At 47.8% G+C, this 15185-nt stretch overlaps 1 protein-coding gene across 9 annotated transcripts in view; it reads right to left on the reverse strand.

The window, feature by feature from the left end:
- Positions 1-15185, reverse strand: part of PDZD2 (PDZ domain containing 2) — a 321357-nt gene that overhangs the window by 83826 nt on the left and 222346 nt on the right. For all 9 annotated transcript variants that reach the window (XM_053657280.1, XM_053657279.1, XM_053657274.1 and 6 more), the window contains one exon: positions 1780-2281. In XM_053657280.1, coding sequence (XP_053513255.1) covers positions 1780-2281 — 502 coding nt within the window. The remainder of the gene's footprint in view (positions 1-1779; positions 2282-15185) is intronic.

Raw genomic sequence — 15185 nt, forward strand, 5'->3', positions numbered from 1 at the left:
CCAACCATTAGGGGGGAAAATCATATCAAGGTATGGTATCTATTGATAGGGACACACTGTAATACAGGGATGACCTGCTTCTCAAAGGTTCATGTTATTAAACAAACCTAGGCCACTTCATTTTTACAAGAGACTTACAGTAGACCTGTTCTCAGTGACTGAAAGAAATCCAAAGGAGGTTTTTGCATTTACAAGAAAAGGCAAAAAGGGGAAACAGTGCCCGGCATTTGTTCCACAGGGGGTCTTACAGAGGAGCCATGGCCCCTGGACAGTAGGAGCGGCACTGCTTTCACTGCGCGCTGGTGTGAGTTCAGATTCTGTGTGTTCTTTGGTACGATTTGGTATAATTTTGGGGGTCTAGGAACACTAAAAATGTCCCCATGTGAATTAGTAATATTTTAATCCTCACCAAAGAATATACTCATAGATTCTAGAGTGAGGAGGGGAGGGGGGAGAGGGAGGGAGAGGGAAGGAAAGGGGAAGACGGACAGAGAGGGAGAGATTGACCAGTTGCTTGCCACATGCACCGACTGGTCCACTCTGACCAATTGATCCACCCAGCCAGAGCAGGGCTGTATTCTTATTGGCCTTAATTTGGGGGGTGGGAGACATTAAAATCTTTTTTTGCCCTTAATCCTTTTTTGTGGGGAGCATAAACTAGTCAGGAAAATCACTGATAAGAGGCATTAGTTTTTCTTCCTATCTGTTGACACTTCCATCTACAAACAGGCCTCCTCTGTGTAAGGCTTCAAGATGACCCCCTAGCTCTGCCAAAGAAAAAACAGCATCCTCTAAGAGAGCATTGTTTTGATTCTTCTCAACCCAGTCTACGGACTGGCTACCACTGCAGAAGTGTGCGTAGCACAGCCTTTAGAAATGACACAATTACACGCGCTCACAGGACTCCGCTTCCCAGCAATGCTGAGCGGTATACTCCCCCTGGGCCCATTTTCCACCTTCCCAACTTTCTCTTTCATCCCTACGAGTGTCTCCTGAGTCAGAGAAGATGCCAATCAGGAACCACTCAGGACGTTACTGCTTCAGGAAGAATCCATAGCAGTATCTGCCAAAAGGATTCCTGGAAAGAACATGCTGATCCTAAAGACATGTAACTTAATGAGAGAGTGCTGGTTACCATGGGGGGAGGGAGCAGTGGGAGGGACGGTTTGAGGCTGGAAGTACACCCACCACCATTCGGAACAGACCACATCTGCTTTGCCTTTAGGCGGCAAGACCAGCCCTGACCATCACAGCTGGATATCGTAGCATCAGAGATTTTTGTGAAGTCTCTAAACTTCGCTGGAATTCAGCAATGTAATAACATGACCCCATGAAAACGTTTCTGGTTTTGAAGTGTTAAAAATAAAAGCAGATGCTTCCCTGTGTGTTGGACATCCTTCCTGTGTAATGCCGAGGCCTGGATGTTTATGCTATCAGCTGCCACCAGGAATTCTTGGCCTTGCAGTGGCAAGTCCCCTGGTGACAGCAGTGATAAATAATGATGCGGTTCAAGTACTTCATCTGGGTCTCAGATGACTCAACTCGTACCACAGAAGGCTCGAATTTTCCACTTAGGATCACTCGACTCTCTCTTTATTTAAGTAGGATAAAATGACTTGGATTTTTTGCTTGTTATTGTTAGTCCTCTGATCATTTATCTTAATATACTTATTGGCTTCTAAATGCAAGGTCACCTTAGACACATTTTCTAAACTTTAAAAGCAACTTCAAACAATATGACTTCAAAGACTCAGGTTCTATAATCAAGCCAAACCTTACCCGTGCCAGGCAGTCACTTGACTGGAAGTCCGTCTTCCCCGATTTTGAGAAGTGGCGTTTGTCATTACTTGTGGGCAGAGAAGCATCTGTCTTTGGAACGCTGTGCTCTGTCCCTCTGTCTGCTTCTGACCTGTCTGGATGGGATCCAGCCACCTCCTTTAGAGAATCTGGGCCGTTTTCTAGCTCAAAGGCATGACCATTGCCAAGTTCAGGGTCTGGGCCATTGTCCGGCTCAGAGATGGGGTCATTGTCCAACTCACAGCCAGTGCCGCTCTTGGATTCTTCAGTGGCCTTGTGGGTAGAAGGCCTGGAAATGACTCCGAACTTCCTTGTTCTTTTTCCCTTTTTCACTGCTCGGTCACCCAGCTCCAAGGTCGGTGTCTCTCCGGGTTCAGAGCTGTTGCTGCTGTTGCCATTGTAAGGAGAATGGACTTTGTGCTTGAAGCGACGCAGCATGATCAGGTAGATAAAGCCGCCATTCCAGCACTGCTCAGCCAGGTAACTGCAGCGAACAGAAAACTGCGGTTAAGATCCTCAAAACATCCCTCTCGAACAATGCAGCGGGTTGGTGCGCTGGAAGACCCACGGAGGGGGCCTTCGTGATTAAAATCCTAGCCAGCAGATTGAGGTACTGAGCTCCCTACAGAGACTTAACACTCATTTCATTCTTTTAATCTATATAATTGTTGATGCTAAAAACGACTCCAAAACCAACCAGAAAAACCGAATGAACTAGAAATTACTAATGAAAGTGCCCCAGGATAGGTAATCAGAGAAGGATTTTCCTATTAACAGAGCCAATCCTAACATACCATAAAAAAAAAAGAATCCCCCGCTCAGCAACTTCTTACATCAGAATTATTCTAGCCTCCCATTCATACAGTTCTGCTATAATAACACTGGGGTCCCCAGGGTAAAGAACTGGTAAAACAGCTTTGGGGAAATGTTCAGTTCTGCTCTTAGGATCAGAAAAATCAACTGCACGACAGGAACCTCTGCGGCGCAGCAGTTAAAGTGAAAAACCAAGTGGGGGTGTTGGAGGGTGTCAAGATGCGGCCAGCGATGAGCGCTGGCATGCGTGTCCTGTGTTAAATGAGCATCAGCTCATTTCTGGGTAATGGCTCTCGTCTTCCTTGTTCACGGCACACGTGGAGTGCCGTTGCCAGTCCAGGCACCGCATTAAGAGGAACGCTGACAAAGTGCAAAGCACACACATACATTGAGGGACCAGGACAGAAAAAGGGGCTGTAGAAACCCGGTGAACCAGGAATAGTGGGAGGGAAGGGGGACCCTTCGTCTGAGAAAAACAAGGGCCAGGCTCAGTTATTTTTCATGCATTTTACAGCTGCCAAACACTCAGAAGCAGGAAACAATATCAATGAGATAATGTACGTGAAGCCTGACACACAATACTTCTCCAGATCTTAAAGAATAACAAGAAAATAGAACATGAAATAAGATGGGTAATTAGTGGTGATCAGACCAGCTCATTAAAGCTTCAGCAAAGAAAACACTTGCTCAAAGCCAGGAAACCAGGCTGGGCTGGACCCTCCAGCCCAGCCACTCAAGATAAGGAAGCACGAACCCCAGATGAACCCAGGGGCTCGCCACTGGACCCTTGCCACATTCTGCACACCACCAGTTCCCAAGAAAACAACATCAACAACCAACTCCTTAATGAGTCAGATCTGCTTCTGGTCCTCATGCGCCCCCCAAGAGAAAGCGTTCATCTTCTATAAGTGAAAACAACTTTTCCAAGTATGCCAAGCTAGCCATGTTCCCTCCAGGCCTGAAAACCAGACTTGAAAACCAGACCCGAGAGCTGGAGTGAGCAGCGCGTGGGAAGGGGGCCAGGTCGTAAAAAGAGGTGACCAGCTGTGTTTAATACTAAGTTCTGGGCCAAAAGGCATATATTCCTCGTACCTAATACAATGACAGGGACCATCTCACTGAAAAAGAGAATAATTCTGAATTTGCCATGGAGTAAAGTGAACAAAACAGGAGGGTCTTTAAATAGCAACCAAAGCTAATAAAAACTCTGTGATCCTGGGCTGTAAACCACGGTTAACGAAGGCGCACGTAAAACCCAGGTAGATGAAAGATACCACACGAGACTCAGGTTGTTCTGCGAAACACAGTGGGGGCAAGAGGGAGAGACCAGCCCACCGGGAGCACAGAAAACGAAAATTAAAACTGGTTTTCAGTGTAATTTTTCTACAATGTTTAGATTTTTTAAATTTCCTTGGATTGTTGTGGTTTCTTTTTTCATACAGGAAAAATTCTTAGAAAGGTAGGAAACCCTATCAGCGGTTAGGCAGGTTAGCCAGAAACAAGGTTTCTCTGAGCGAACCACTACTGTGAATGCAATGCGCATACTCAGATGTTATGAAGCCTGGTGTGTGGTAGCAAAAACAGGACCAGGATGAGAGTTAGACACGCCAAGTTCTGCCTTGGGCCCAACCGTGCAAAACACAAATTTCCACCACCTGACAAACATATAGACAACATGTGGTATCTCCAGATGATGGAATTATTACTTGGTGGTAGAAAGGAAGAAGTATCTGCTACAACTCAGGTGAAGCTTGGAAACGTTACGCTGAGTAAAAGATGCCAGACCACCTATATGATGCCACTTCCAGAATCCATAGAGATGGCGAGTAAATTAGTAGTTGCCAGGAACTGGGGCAGGGGTGGGGATCAGGACTGATTGCTACCAGGTAACAGGGTTTTCTGGGTGGTGATGGAATGTTCTAGAATTAGAGAGTGGTGATGACAATACAACACAGTGAATACACCACGCTAAAACGGTGATTTTTATGGTAGGTAAAGTATGCCTCATCTAAAGAGAACGAGAGCAAATAAAACAATACGGGCCAAATTTTGAGTTCATTTTTTGAGTAGGTACTCCCTAAGAATGATTCCTAGAAGAAGAAACTGAGGCTCAGAAATACGGATTCGCTTGCCCAGGTTCACATGGCTGCTAACTGGGAGACCCAGGTCTGTCTGCTTCCTAAGCCCAGGTCATCTTCTCGGGGCATTTCTGCTTCTTCAAGTGTTATCCTGCCAGTGCTGCAGTTTCCTCATCTGGAAAATGAGGCATTATACTGGGTCCCCTAAGTGGCTTTCGAATGATAATGATTGTGGATGCCGCTGTCCCGGGACAACTGTGGGGGACAGAGGGCAAGCCACTCCAACACCCTGATCCAGTGTTGAGGACAAAGTGTCACCCTGGAGGAAATAGGAACATTCCTTTTACGTCCAAGTCATCCCAGGGGCCTCTTGGACATCTCCCAACAACTGGAAAAAGATTTTACCTGGAGGGGCAAGTCCTTTCGAAATATGTTTAGGAATCTACCTGTTGTACTAAAACTCTGAACAACCTCAGTTGTTTGGCAGGGACCTTCTTTCCAGCACCCCAACGGCCAGCCCGCTGATGCAGAACAGAGGCTCGTGAATATCTTTCCTATTGCTGCTCTCACAGACGCTCCCGGAACCTTGAAACCCTCCATGACTGGGGGTATTTGATGCCCTCTGCAGAGTCCTCACCCAGCAACATTACAAAGCAAGAGGACTTTATCTTTAGTTGGGCACCATCTCCCTCCCTCTCATCCCTCCCTTGGCTTCCTAGCAATAAATTAGACCCTGACACCTTCAGGGAACTGTCCGACAGGTTATTTTATTCCTTCCTGGACACGGAATTTGCTAAGGTCATCCCAAAGATGAAGAACAATGAATGAATTATGGACGCTTTAGCAAGTTGGGGAGAAAGAGACTTTTAGGCAAAGGGTAATTTTCTTTCTTTTTTTTTAATTATTATTTTTTAAATTTATTTAATTATTGTTCAAGTACAGTTGGTAATTTTCTTATATGTCATACCACCACCTTCCCTTCCCGCCTGTGTTGCAGTAACTTTCCTACCTTTTCCAGCACCTTTCTGGCTAATTCATACCTCCAAATCCTTTTTTCTGTTCAGAAGAATTCTCATCCATCATTGGAATACAGTAATTTCAAATCAACATTTAAGAAAGAAGAAATGGAATGCAATCACATGACTTCGAAAAAAAGAAAAGGTCTCCTACTCATGATCGATGGGTAAAATTAGAAGCTTTTCTACCCTATGATTATTGTCCTATCTGTTCTCTGGCATGTGAAATGAATTCAATGAACATGTCTCTGATTTTGACCATCCCAGGATGACCTAAAGATAAATGAGGAAAGACTAGCATATCCAGAAATGAAGTTCCAAATTCTAGCTTAGAAACCCCTTTCGGAAATGTGTGTGGTTCTCCATTCCACTTGGCCTTTGTGTGTATCTTTTCAGAACTGATCCCTTCCTCCGTCCTGTCTCTCAAACAGAGTGCTTTCTGCAAAGAAAACTTTGAGTACCTCCTCTGTTTCCCGATGCTCTGTCCTATTCCTGGGGTCTGGGCTCCCCGGGGTTGGCAGGGGAGGTTGGGTCTTGGAAAAGCTGAAGCCTGGAGTTTAAAGAACAAGAAAATGGGGAGGTAGGAGATACGAGAGGGGCAAAGAGGTATTAGAAGGCCAAAGGCACACATTATTTATCCATGCCCTGATTCCATCAGAAGAGCGCTTGAGGCAACTATAAAAGTTTGATATCCTGGACTGTTTTGCCAAAGCCTTTGGAAGGAGCAATCTCCAGGTGCCTTTGAAAGTCGTCTCGGGCACTCAGCCATTGGTTACTGATGCCTGGCATGCAGTGCACACCATGGGGCGGGGCGGGGGGGGCTCATGCCAAGCTGACCCACGAGTGTGTATCTGTGTGTAACTGAGAGGAACCTAGCTCACCACCACTGGGTGCTGGCCTGTCCGTAATCCCATGAGAAGATGATGGAGCTCAGAGAACACATGAAAGAAGTCTGGAATTCAGACTTTTTACCAGGGCCGACATTCAGCTGAGCATGTCAAGCTCCCAGGAGACAATGGGAGAATAAACATTGGCCGCAAGAAGATGTTTATAGGCACTTATTCTGACAGAGCCTGGGTTTTATGGCGTGGAGCCAGCTGCTAAGAGCCACCTGGCCTGACAGGCAGGACGAAAGGAGATCCATCTTTCTGGCCTGTGATCTCCTCCTGCCTCAGAAGTGCAAAGAGGCTGGAGAGCTGTCTGTGGTCATTTGGAATCCTGCTAAGCCGAGGGAACCCAGAGGTCTGCCTGAGGCTGTGTGTGGATCTGTGGGTTCCCGAGAACAATGCGTCGAGAGGAAGTGTTAAATACACACGGCTTCATTTCCCGGTGAAGTCTTGGCTGGGAAACAGAGGGAGGCAAGTGTGGATAGCTCTGTACGAGGGGACGGGAAGATGAAAGTCATTATTTCTTGGAGTCACTCTGTACCCTGGTTCCCAAAGGGCAGTTTCTCGTGGGTGTTGCCTCCCAGTCACTGGGAGCGAATTTTGGACACACTTCTCCCAGATTCCACAGAATCTTTCTTTGGAAGACTCTGAAGGTGGATGCTTTTGGCTGAGTATGGTGCTGATAAGAGTGAGTGACATCCTTGGTGCTCTCATAAGGCCTTTTCTGAAGGCAAGCCGACTTATTTCTGCACCAGTACAGCGAGGGAGGGAGTCAGCCCTTACCAGGTGGAGGAGGACGGGGCTCAGGCACCAAGGAGGCGTTGAGACTGGGTCAGAGTCAAGGCTTAGAAGAGAAACTACACATAAACTAGAACACGGTATTCCAACTGCTGCTCGATGCAGCTGGTTTTTACGACCTCTCGCCTCCTCTGTTTAGCACGAGTGGCTGATGAGTTTCAGCAACTCTCTCCCCCTCCCTATCCGGAGTCCAGGGCAGAGAGTACAAATACATCTATGTGTTTCCTTTAGTATAAGATGTATATTTATTATTTTTTTATTGTAAGATTGGGGTGGGGAAACACAAGAGTGAAGAATCAGGGTAAATACTGATTTGAGGATTTCCACCCCCCTGCCCATAATACAATTTAGTGATTCAAACCCAACCCAAATTATCGGCCACCAAAACTTGCTACCATCCCTGCACAGCGGTGAAATTTGAATTGTACCCACCTATACACCAGCACAGACGTCCACACTGCCCTCAGGGAGCTGGGCCTTGGGGAAGGGGTCAGTACAAATAATGCTAATTCTCTGGCTCCTGCTACTCCCATGAACAATAAACCATCTTCTCGTTCTGATCCAGGAGTCTCGTGTCTTCCGCCAGCCTCCATGACACTGTGGCAGGCTAAGCTGTTGGCTGACGAGTGGAGCAAACTCATTGCTCTCGACACCTGCAGCAGGACGACGCACAGAATAACTCGGCCTATCATTGGCCCCGTTCCCCTACATCAAACTTATACGAGGAGTTTGATGCTACATTACTCCGTACACTAGCCACTTAGAAATAAATATCAATATGCACCCTAAACCAAGCCAACATGAAACTAAGTCTTTAAGGCAGAATCAAAGGCGGCATTGTACAAAGGAAGTGAGACAGAGGGTGGGCGCCCCGCCCTTCGATTCCACAAACAGTGACTACATTCGGTGATTCAAATCCACAACCCTCGGAGCGGAGAATCTGCACACAGGACGTGCAGTCTGCGTGACCGACCCCGGAGGGTTTAGCAGGAAGGAAATAGGGGTGTGGCCTTTCACCTTGCACCAATACGTTTACATGAAGTTTCACTTTTCATAAAAGGTTTCCATGCACCTCATTTCCGCATAAATCAATGAAAGCCTTTTTAAAGCACCCACATGCCTTTTGGAAATAAGAATTCAGAAACAAAATTAAGTAAACATGTCTGATCAATGATGAAAGCCAGCCTTACAAAAACACACTGTGGAGATACTGGCCCTTGAAAGAGAACCTCTACCCGTCTATTTGCGAATGATTTCATTTCTGTATTAGATTACTGTGAGTGGAGCAGGGTTTTCTTAACAACGATACGAAGTCAACCTGCAGTCTACAAGGAATCGAATGAGAACTTCAGCCACACGGATCTGCAGACTCACCGAGGACGCCGGTCGCATTTTCCCCGGGGAGCAAGGGGGTTGCTGGCCGAGCCGGACTTCTCCAGATGCGCCTGAGTCAGCCTCGACCCGGCAGGGAGCGCGGCACAGCGCACCTGGGAACGCACGTCACTTTCTTTCTCATGACATACGCTTTGTTTCCAAAATTACTACTTGCTCATCACCAACTCACGTGTTCGTTCGTTCGTTCATTCATTCATTTATTCATTCATTCGTTCAACAAATAGTTACTACTTTTAAAAAATACTCATCCGAGGATACATATATTGATTTTTAGAAAGAGAGGATGGAAGGGGGAGAGAGAGAAGCATTGATGTGGGAGCGATCAGGTGCTTTCTGTACGTGCCCTGACCGGGGATCAAACCCTTAACTTACATATGTCTCTGACTGGGAATTGAATCCACCACCTTTTGGTGTATGCGATGATGCCCCAGCCGACTGGGCCAGCTGGCCAGGGCTAACAAAAAAATTACTGAATATCTACTGTATGCCAAACCCTGTTTTGGGCATTTGGGGGTGCAGCAGCGAACAAAGTGATCCCTGTCTTTGTGGAGCTTACAATCTAGCAGGGGAGACAGACGATAAATAACAGACCTGTTACATAAGCACCCGAATGTGCAGCAGGTTAGAAGGGGAGCTGTGCCACGGAAAATGGGAAACCCTGACCGGGGGAGGCCTGACAGTGCCAGGAGTTGGAAGAGTGGGGCTGGAGTCCGAAGTGCTGTGGCCGAGGCGGCGGCAGTGGGAAGCATGCACGGAGCGGGTGCCTGGAGATGAAAGCGCCGGCCATGCCCCTGCCTGGAGAAACGTTCCAGACAGAGGGGAAGCCCAGGCAAAAGTGGTAAATTGGAAGTGTGTCTGGTGTGTTTGAGGAACAGCAAGGAGGCCTTAGTGGCTGGAGAAGAGGGAAGGAGGGGTGAGGTAGGAAGAGCTAACAGAGACCAAATCCACGCAAGGAGTGGCCGGCTATTGTCATGTTTTGAGCCGAGGAGTGATGTGATATGTGGTTCATTGTAAACAATCCCTGTGTTTCCTGTGCTAAGAATTGGGCAGGGGTAGATGGAGGGAGACCGGAGGGTCCATCATCTTTGGAAATTCCAGTTCAGTGTGGAGCAGCAATGGAAATGGTAAGATGTGGCCCCAACTGTCATGAGTTTCGAAGGCAGAGGCAACAGCTTTTGCCTTTGCATCCGATACAGGGTGTGAGACAAAGAGCGATGTCAAACACGGTGTCCAGGTGTTTGGCTTCAGCGCCTGGAAGGATGGGGCTCCCATCCCCTGAAGCCAGCAGTGAGACTTTGGGGGGCAGCACTCTCTGCTCCTGAAGGCAGATCTGTTCCAGAGTTAAGTTCTGGATGTTCTAAATTGGAGGTGCTTGTGTGGATGTCATGTGAGCAGCCAGAGACCCGAATCCAGGTTTTGGGGCAGGGGACTGGTCTGGGGACAGAAATCTGAGAGGTTTCAGGATACTGATGGTGTGTATCTTATCTAAAGCCCCCTAAGAGACAAATTTCTATAGGTAAACTTTCTGGGCCCAAAGTCCTTGCAGAGTCAAAAGCACATTCAAGTGTTTCATATGTCCTTCTAATCTCTCCTCCAGAACAGGGCCGACAATTTCGAATCCCACTGGCTGCGTCTCCCAAAATCACTGGTTCCTCACGTCATCGTTCGCAAGTCAGTAATGACAAGTGAGGTCAAGTTCTCCGGAGCCCTTTGCTGTATTTGGAAAGTACCTTTGTCAGGACGGCACTGCGTCCTCACCCACTGGTATAGGAGCTGGCACATGTTATAGGCGTCACAAAAAAATGGGCAGTGAGAAGTCCCTTCTATTTAAAAAGGCTCTTTTTAAAAACAACTTTGTGGAGGCATATTTTACATATCCATATCCAATGCATAATTCAGCGATTTTTAGGAAATTTACCGAGTGGTGCAAGCGACAGCACCCATCGGCCTCCGGATATTTTCACGGCCCCCGCGGGACTCCTCACGCCCATTTGCAGTCCACGCCCCTTCCCTTCCTGGCCCTGCTTCCTGTGCCTGTCCATCCATCTCTGCCTCTTCTGGGCGTTTCATATACATGGAATTGCACAGCACGTGGTCTTTCCTGTCTTGCTTTTTGGAAACACTGTTTGCTGAATTTATTGGAGTGACACTGGTTAATAAAATTATATAGGTTCTAGGTTTACAGAACTTCATATTATACATAAAATTCTGTAATACACTGTCTTGCCTCTTAAAAGCAACCTCTTTTTGGTTGGTCTTTCTCACTAGATTTTAACTCCCTCTGTGTCTGCTTGTCATCTAGCCCCTACAAAATCCTGATTCATCCAAACATACGTAAAAAAGAAGGTTTTATTTATTTATTTTTAGGAAGAGGGGAAGGGAGAAAGAAAGAGAGGGAAAGCAACAATGATGAGAGAGAGAAAAACCAACTGGTTGCCTCTCGCATGCACCCTGACCAGAGACTAGACGTGGAACCCAGGTGTGTGCCCTGGCTGGGATTCGAACTGCCAACACTTCATTTTGTGGGATGACTCTCAACCCACTGAGCCACACCAGTCAGGGCCAAACACACTCTTTTGCTATCTTTCTCATTTTCCTCCGCTCACACCCAGTTATGCTGAGGAGACAGCCATCCTGACCTTGCTAGCCCCTCACTCAACCCTCCCCTTCTCATCATTCCAGCAAATGCCTCTGGTTCAGGCTGCGGGTACCCAGGGAGCCCCTTTGCCTCCAAGGTTCCTCAGAGGACCTCGCTAGGCATTCTTTTCTAGTTGCTCTCCTCAGTTCTTGCCACGGTTCCAATGTCATTTTAAACCAACTCTGCTTCAAAAGGAAATCTTTCCTCTTTAGCACTAAACAGGCAACGGTTCCAAACACCATGTTAACGCAACACTGTACAATATGTAGTACATGCTAATATATTCATGTCGCCATGCACTCCTATGAGCTGCATTTTCATTTTTTATGTTCCCCACGTTATTTTTGTCTAGGACGGAATACTGGCGTCTACTGGACCCAAAGTCTCTTCTGTACTTTGCCTGGGTTGGTGCTAATGAAGCTTCCATTCCTGCCCTATGTCGTCCTCCCTGGCCAGCCAAAGACACTTAATTCGCACCTCAGAGGCCTTTGCTGCGGTTTGCCTGTCAGGCTGAAAGTAGACCAGGTCCGAGAAACAGAAAAGTGCAGGTGGGCCCCCTCCCCTTGCCTGAAGTGCCATGTGCAGCCCTGCCAGGGCCATTTCCCATGGCAATGCCGCACTGTCCCACGTACGGTGCTGCCCTTGGCCTGCCCTTGGAAGAGGCCACTATCCATGCGCAAGGAACTGGAGGCAGACCAAGTCCCAAAGATTATGCTCTTCCTTTTCTAACCTCAGGGCCATCCAGCCCTGAGAAGCATGTCAGAAATGACCCCAGGCCGGAGTCTCACACTGTCCCTGCCACATCTCCCTGGCTCCTCCACAGTGAGAGCTGCTGGAACCCGGGGGAGTCACATGCTCTCTCCCTGTCTGCTTCTACTTCCACCAAAGCCGCCAAATCGGAGAGTTCACAACCAGCCAGCCAGCCTCAAGCCCTGGTGCAGCACCATTCAGACGGCGGCCACCCCTTCCCCTTCCCTAGAGGTGACTATAAAGGGAGGGGGACCCTGAGTGTCTCTCAGAAGGCACACGATGCTACTCACCCCCGAACTCACACACTGATGAAGACTCTGCACCCTCTAGCGCTCTCCCCTTGCAATGGGCTCCAGCTCCGTCCCAGAACAACTTCCCCGGCCGTCTCAATCCCTCCACGCTGCTGCACTGGCTTGGCCACAGCACGCCCCCGCTGCCTGGTTTCCCTTATGTCAAAACAGCTTCCATCAAAACAGTGGACTTCTTTTCTGAATTTCTTTCTCTGTTCTGAGGTCTGCAGAGGAAAGATACTTGAGGAATTGCAAAATGGCTACCTCCACCAATGTGTTCTGGCTCACATCCAGCCCTGTCTTCTCCTCAGTCTCCTTTATGCTGTGTCCTGAGGACATTTTAAAGCCTGACTTTCCTTTCTCTGTCTTCTTGAAAGCTCTCTGGCAGGTATGATTGGGCTGAACAAGTCTCATAATCTGGAAAGGGTCATGCCTAAGTTTTGCAACCTTCTTCTCCAAGCAAAGGGTGCTCCCAAGAAGCTGGATTTGTTGGCTATTTACCCCGTGGTTCATCCATCTGCCTGGTCCTCCAGGACTCTTGCTGGTTTGGAGAACTTCAATTACAAGAAAGCCAAACCAACAGAATTATAGCCCAGGAAAACAGATGAGCCAAGTCCTTACAGATGTGGATAGAACAATTTTATGTCTTGGCTTCCAATCAGCGCACTTGTCATGTGTCTGCTGATCAGCTGTGACTGTGATATCATCAAGTAGCTCCGTGACCCCTGGTTCTTAGTCATGTTCAGACAAGAAAAATGCAGAGCTGGGCACTTAATATTTATCTCCGGGCACTTCAAAGATAACTGCCAGTGAAGCATAGAAGGAGCTGTAACTTCTTCAATACGCAAGCATCCATGTTGACACAAAAATGCAAAGCTGGCTTTTAATGGTGTGTTTATATTAGAAGCTACAAGAACTATAATAGACAAGGGGGAGAGGTACCAATACTTATTAAGTTGTAACTACTTGTTTTTTACTGAGTTAACTGCACATACCCATCACCTCATTTCGATGTAAAGCAACCCCATTAAATATCAAGATTATGATCTATATTTTAGAAACGAGAAAACTAAGGCTTAGAGAGGTTAACTTGCCCAAGGTCACAGAGCTGCTATGGGTGGAGCTGGGATTCAAATTTCCATCTGATTGGAAGCAACCCAGGCAATGACCTGGGGACTCACTGTGGTGAAGTCCCACCTACTGTTTACTCAGACCAGGTCTGGATCAGGAAGAAGGGCCCCAGCTTCTCACAGCCAAAAGGCCTCTCCCCACATTAACACCACTTTAGCGCTAAGTGAGTACCCAAAATATGTCCCACACCCATAGAACAAGGGCCTTGGGGAAAACAAGAGGTACTTTCAGGCAGGCTCAGAACATAGGTGAGTGTTTGGGAGGGTGAGGTGGTTTCTCTGGGTGGGGTGGCCGTGGCCAGCCACCCCATTCCATCTCGGCTAAGAGCTCGAGCAGTCCTCGAGAATTCTGGAGAAGTAGGGGCAATACTTGTGCAGATGACCTAGAATCAGAAGACTAAGGAAACAACATGTCTTTTGTCCAGCCAAGGCCAGACAAAAGCCAAATGAAATGGCTAACAGAAGACACTCCCCTCCCAGGTTGTCCTCTCCCCTCAGGGGCGCTCTGGAGCTGAGACATCACCTCCCTCGCCGCACTGTGCACGGTACCCCAACTCCAGACCAGCCCTTCTCAAGTAGAGCTGTGCACTGGACACCTCTCCCTCTCCAAGGAGCTGCCCCTCCTGACTGTAGGTAGTCTGCACATTTTGGCTGTAAGAGGGTCTTACTACAATATCCATTGTTCCTGTGGATTCTTTGAGAAGGTAATGAGCTGTCGGATAGTGATGGGCCAACGAGATCAGAATGAGGGAGAAGCAGGCAAATCCCTGGGCTGGTATCACCGAGATGGCCTTCAGGTAAGAACTTGTGGTCCATTTGGTGAGGCATGTGTTAGTGGGCTCCACCAGCTGTGAGCTTCACCGGAACTTTCTAGTCTAGGCTGTGCGCTTCTGGAGTGATTCCTAGCCCACGGGGACCCAGAAGAAAGGCTTGGCTGGAGGATTCCACCCGGGGTAGAACGCCTCGTATGGGCAAGCGCCGCTTCAGAAACCCCTGCTGGGTGACCCGCTCCATCAGGTCAAGCACAGGTGCCAGCCCCCCCTGCCCAGTTCTGCCTCCTTCCTGTCCTTTCACAGGTGTTTTCCTGATAGAGGCTCTGCACCCTTAGCTCTAACTTGGTATCTGCTTCCTGAAGGGCCCCAGGTGAGAGAGGACAATATAATATAAAATATTTCCCAAAAAGGAGATGATGAGAAATAACAGTAGCCAAAAAAAAAAAAAGGCATGTCAGGAACGAACAGGACTCAGCTAATCTGGTTATAGCAGCAGCCAGCAGAGCATTCTTGAGAAGTCAAGTTGGATGAATGGCATTCACAAAGTTTTCCTGTAAGTCTTGACTGGTAGCAAGAAGAACCAACCACAAAGGGCTCAGACTGGGGCTCTCTTTACTCAAAACCTAATCCGCTTCACCAAAATTCTCCAAATGTATAGGGACCTCGTTGTTATTGGAGGAAGATCGCCAGAACACTTGCTTCAGGTGTCAGCATCGCCATTCGGGCCCTTGGGGCAGGACCAAATGCCAGAGACCCTTACTCTCGTGTACTGATGGGGCTTCGGGGAGCAGTAAATGGGATGATGAACTAAGCAGGCTGT

The sequence above is a fragment of the Artibeus jamaicensis genome, unplaced genomic scaffold (assembly GCF_021234435.1).
Source record: "Artibeus jamaicensis isolate MK-2021 breed Jamaican fruit bat unplaced genomic scaffold, CSHL_Jam_final scaffold_369, whole genome shotgun sequence".
Classification (NCBI taxonomy): domain Eukaryota; kingdom Metazoa; phylum Chordata; class Mammalia; order Chiroptera; family Phyllostomidae; genus Artibeus; species Artibeus jamaicensis.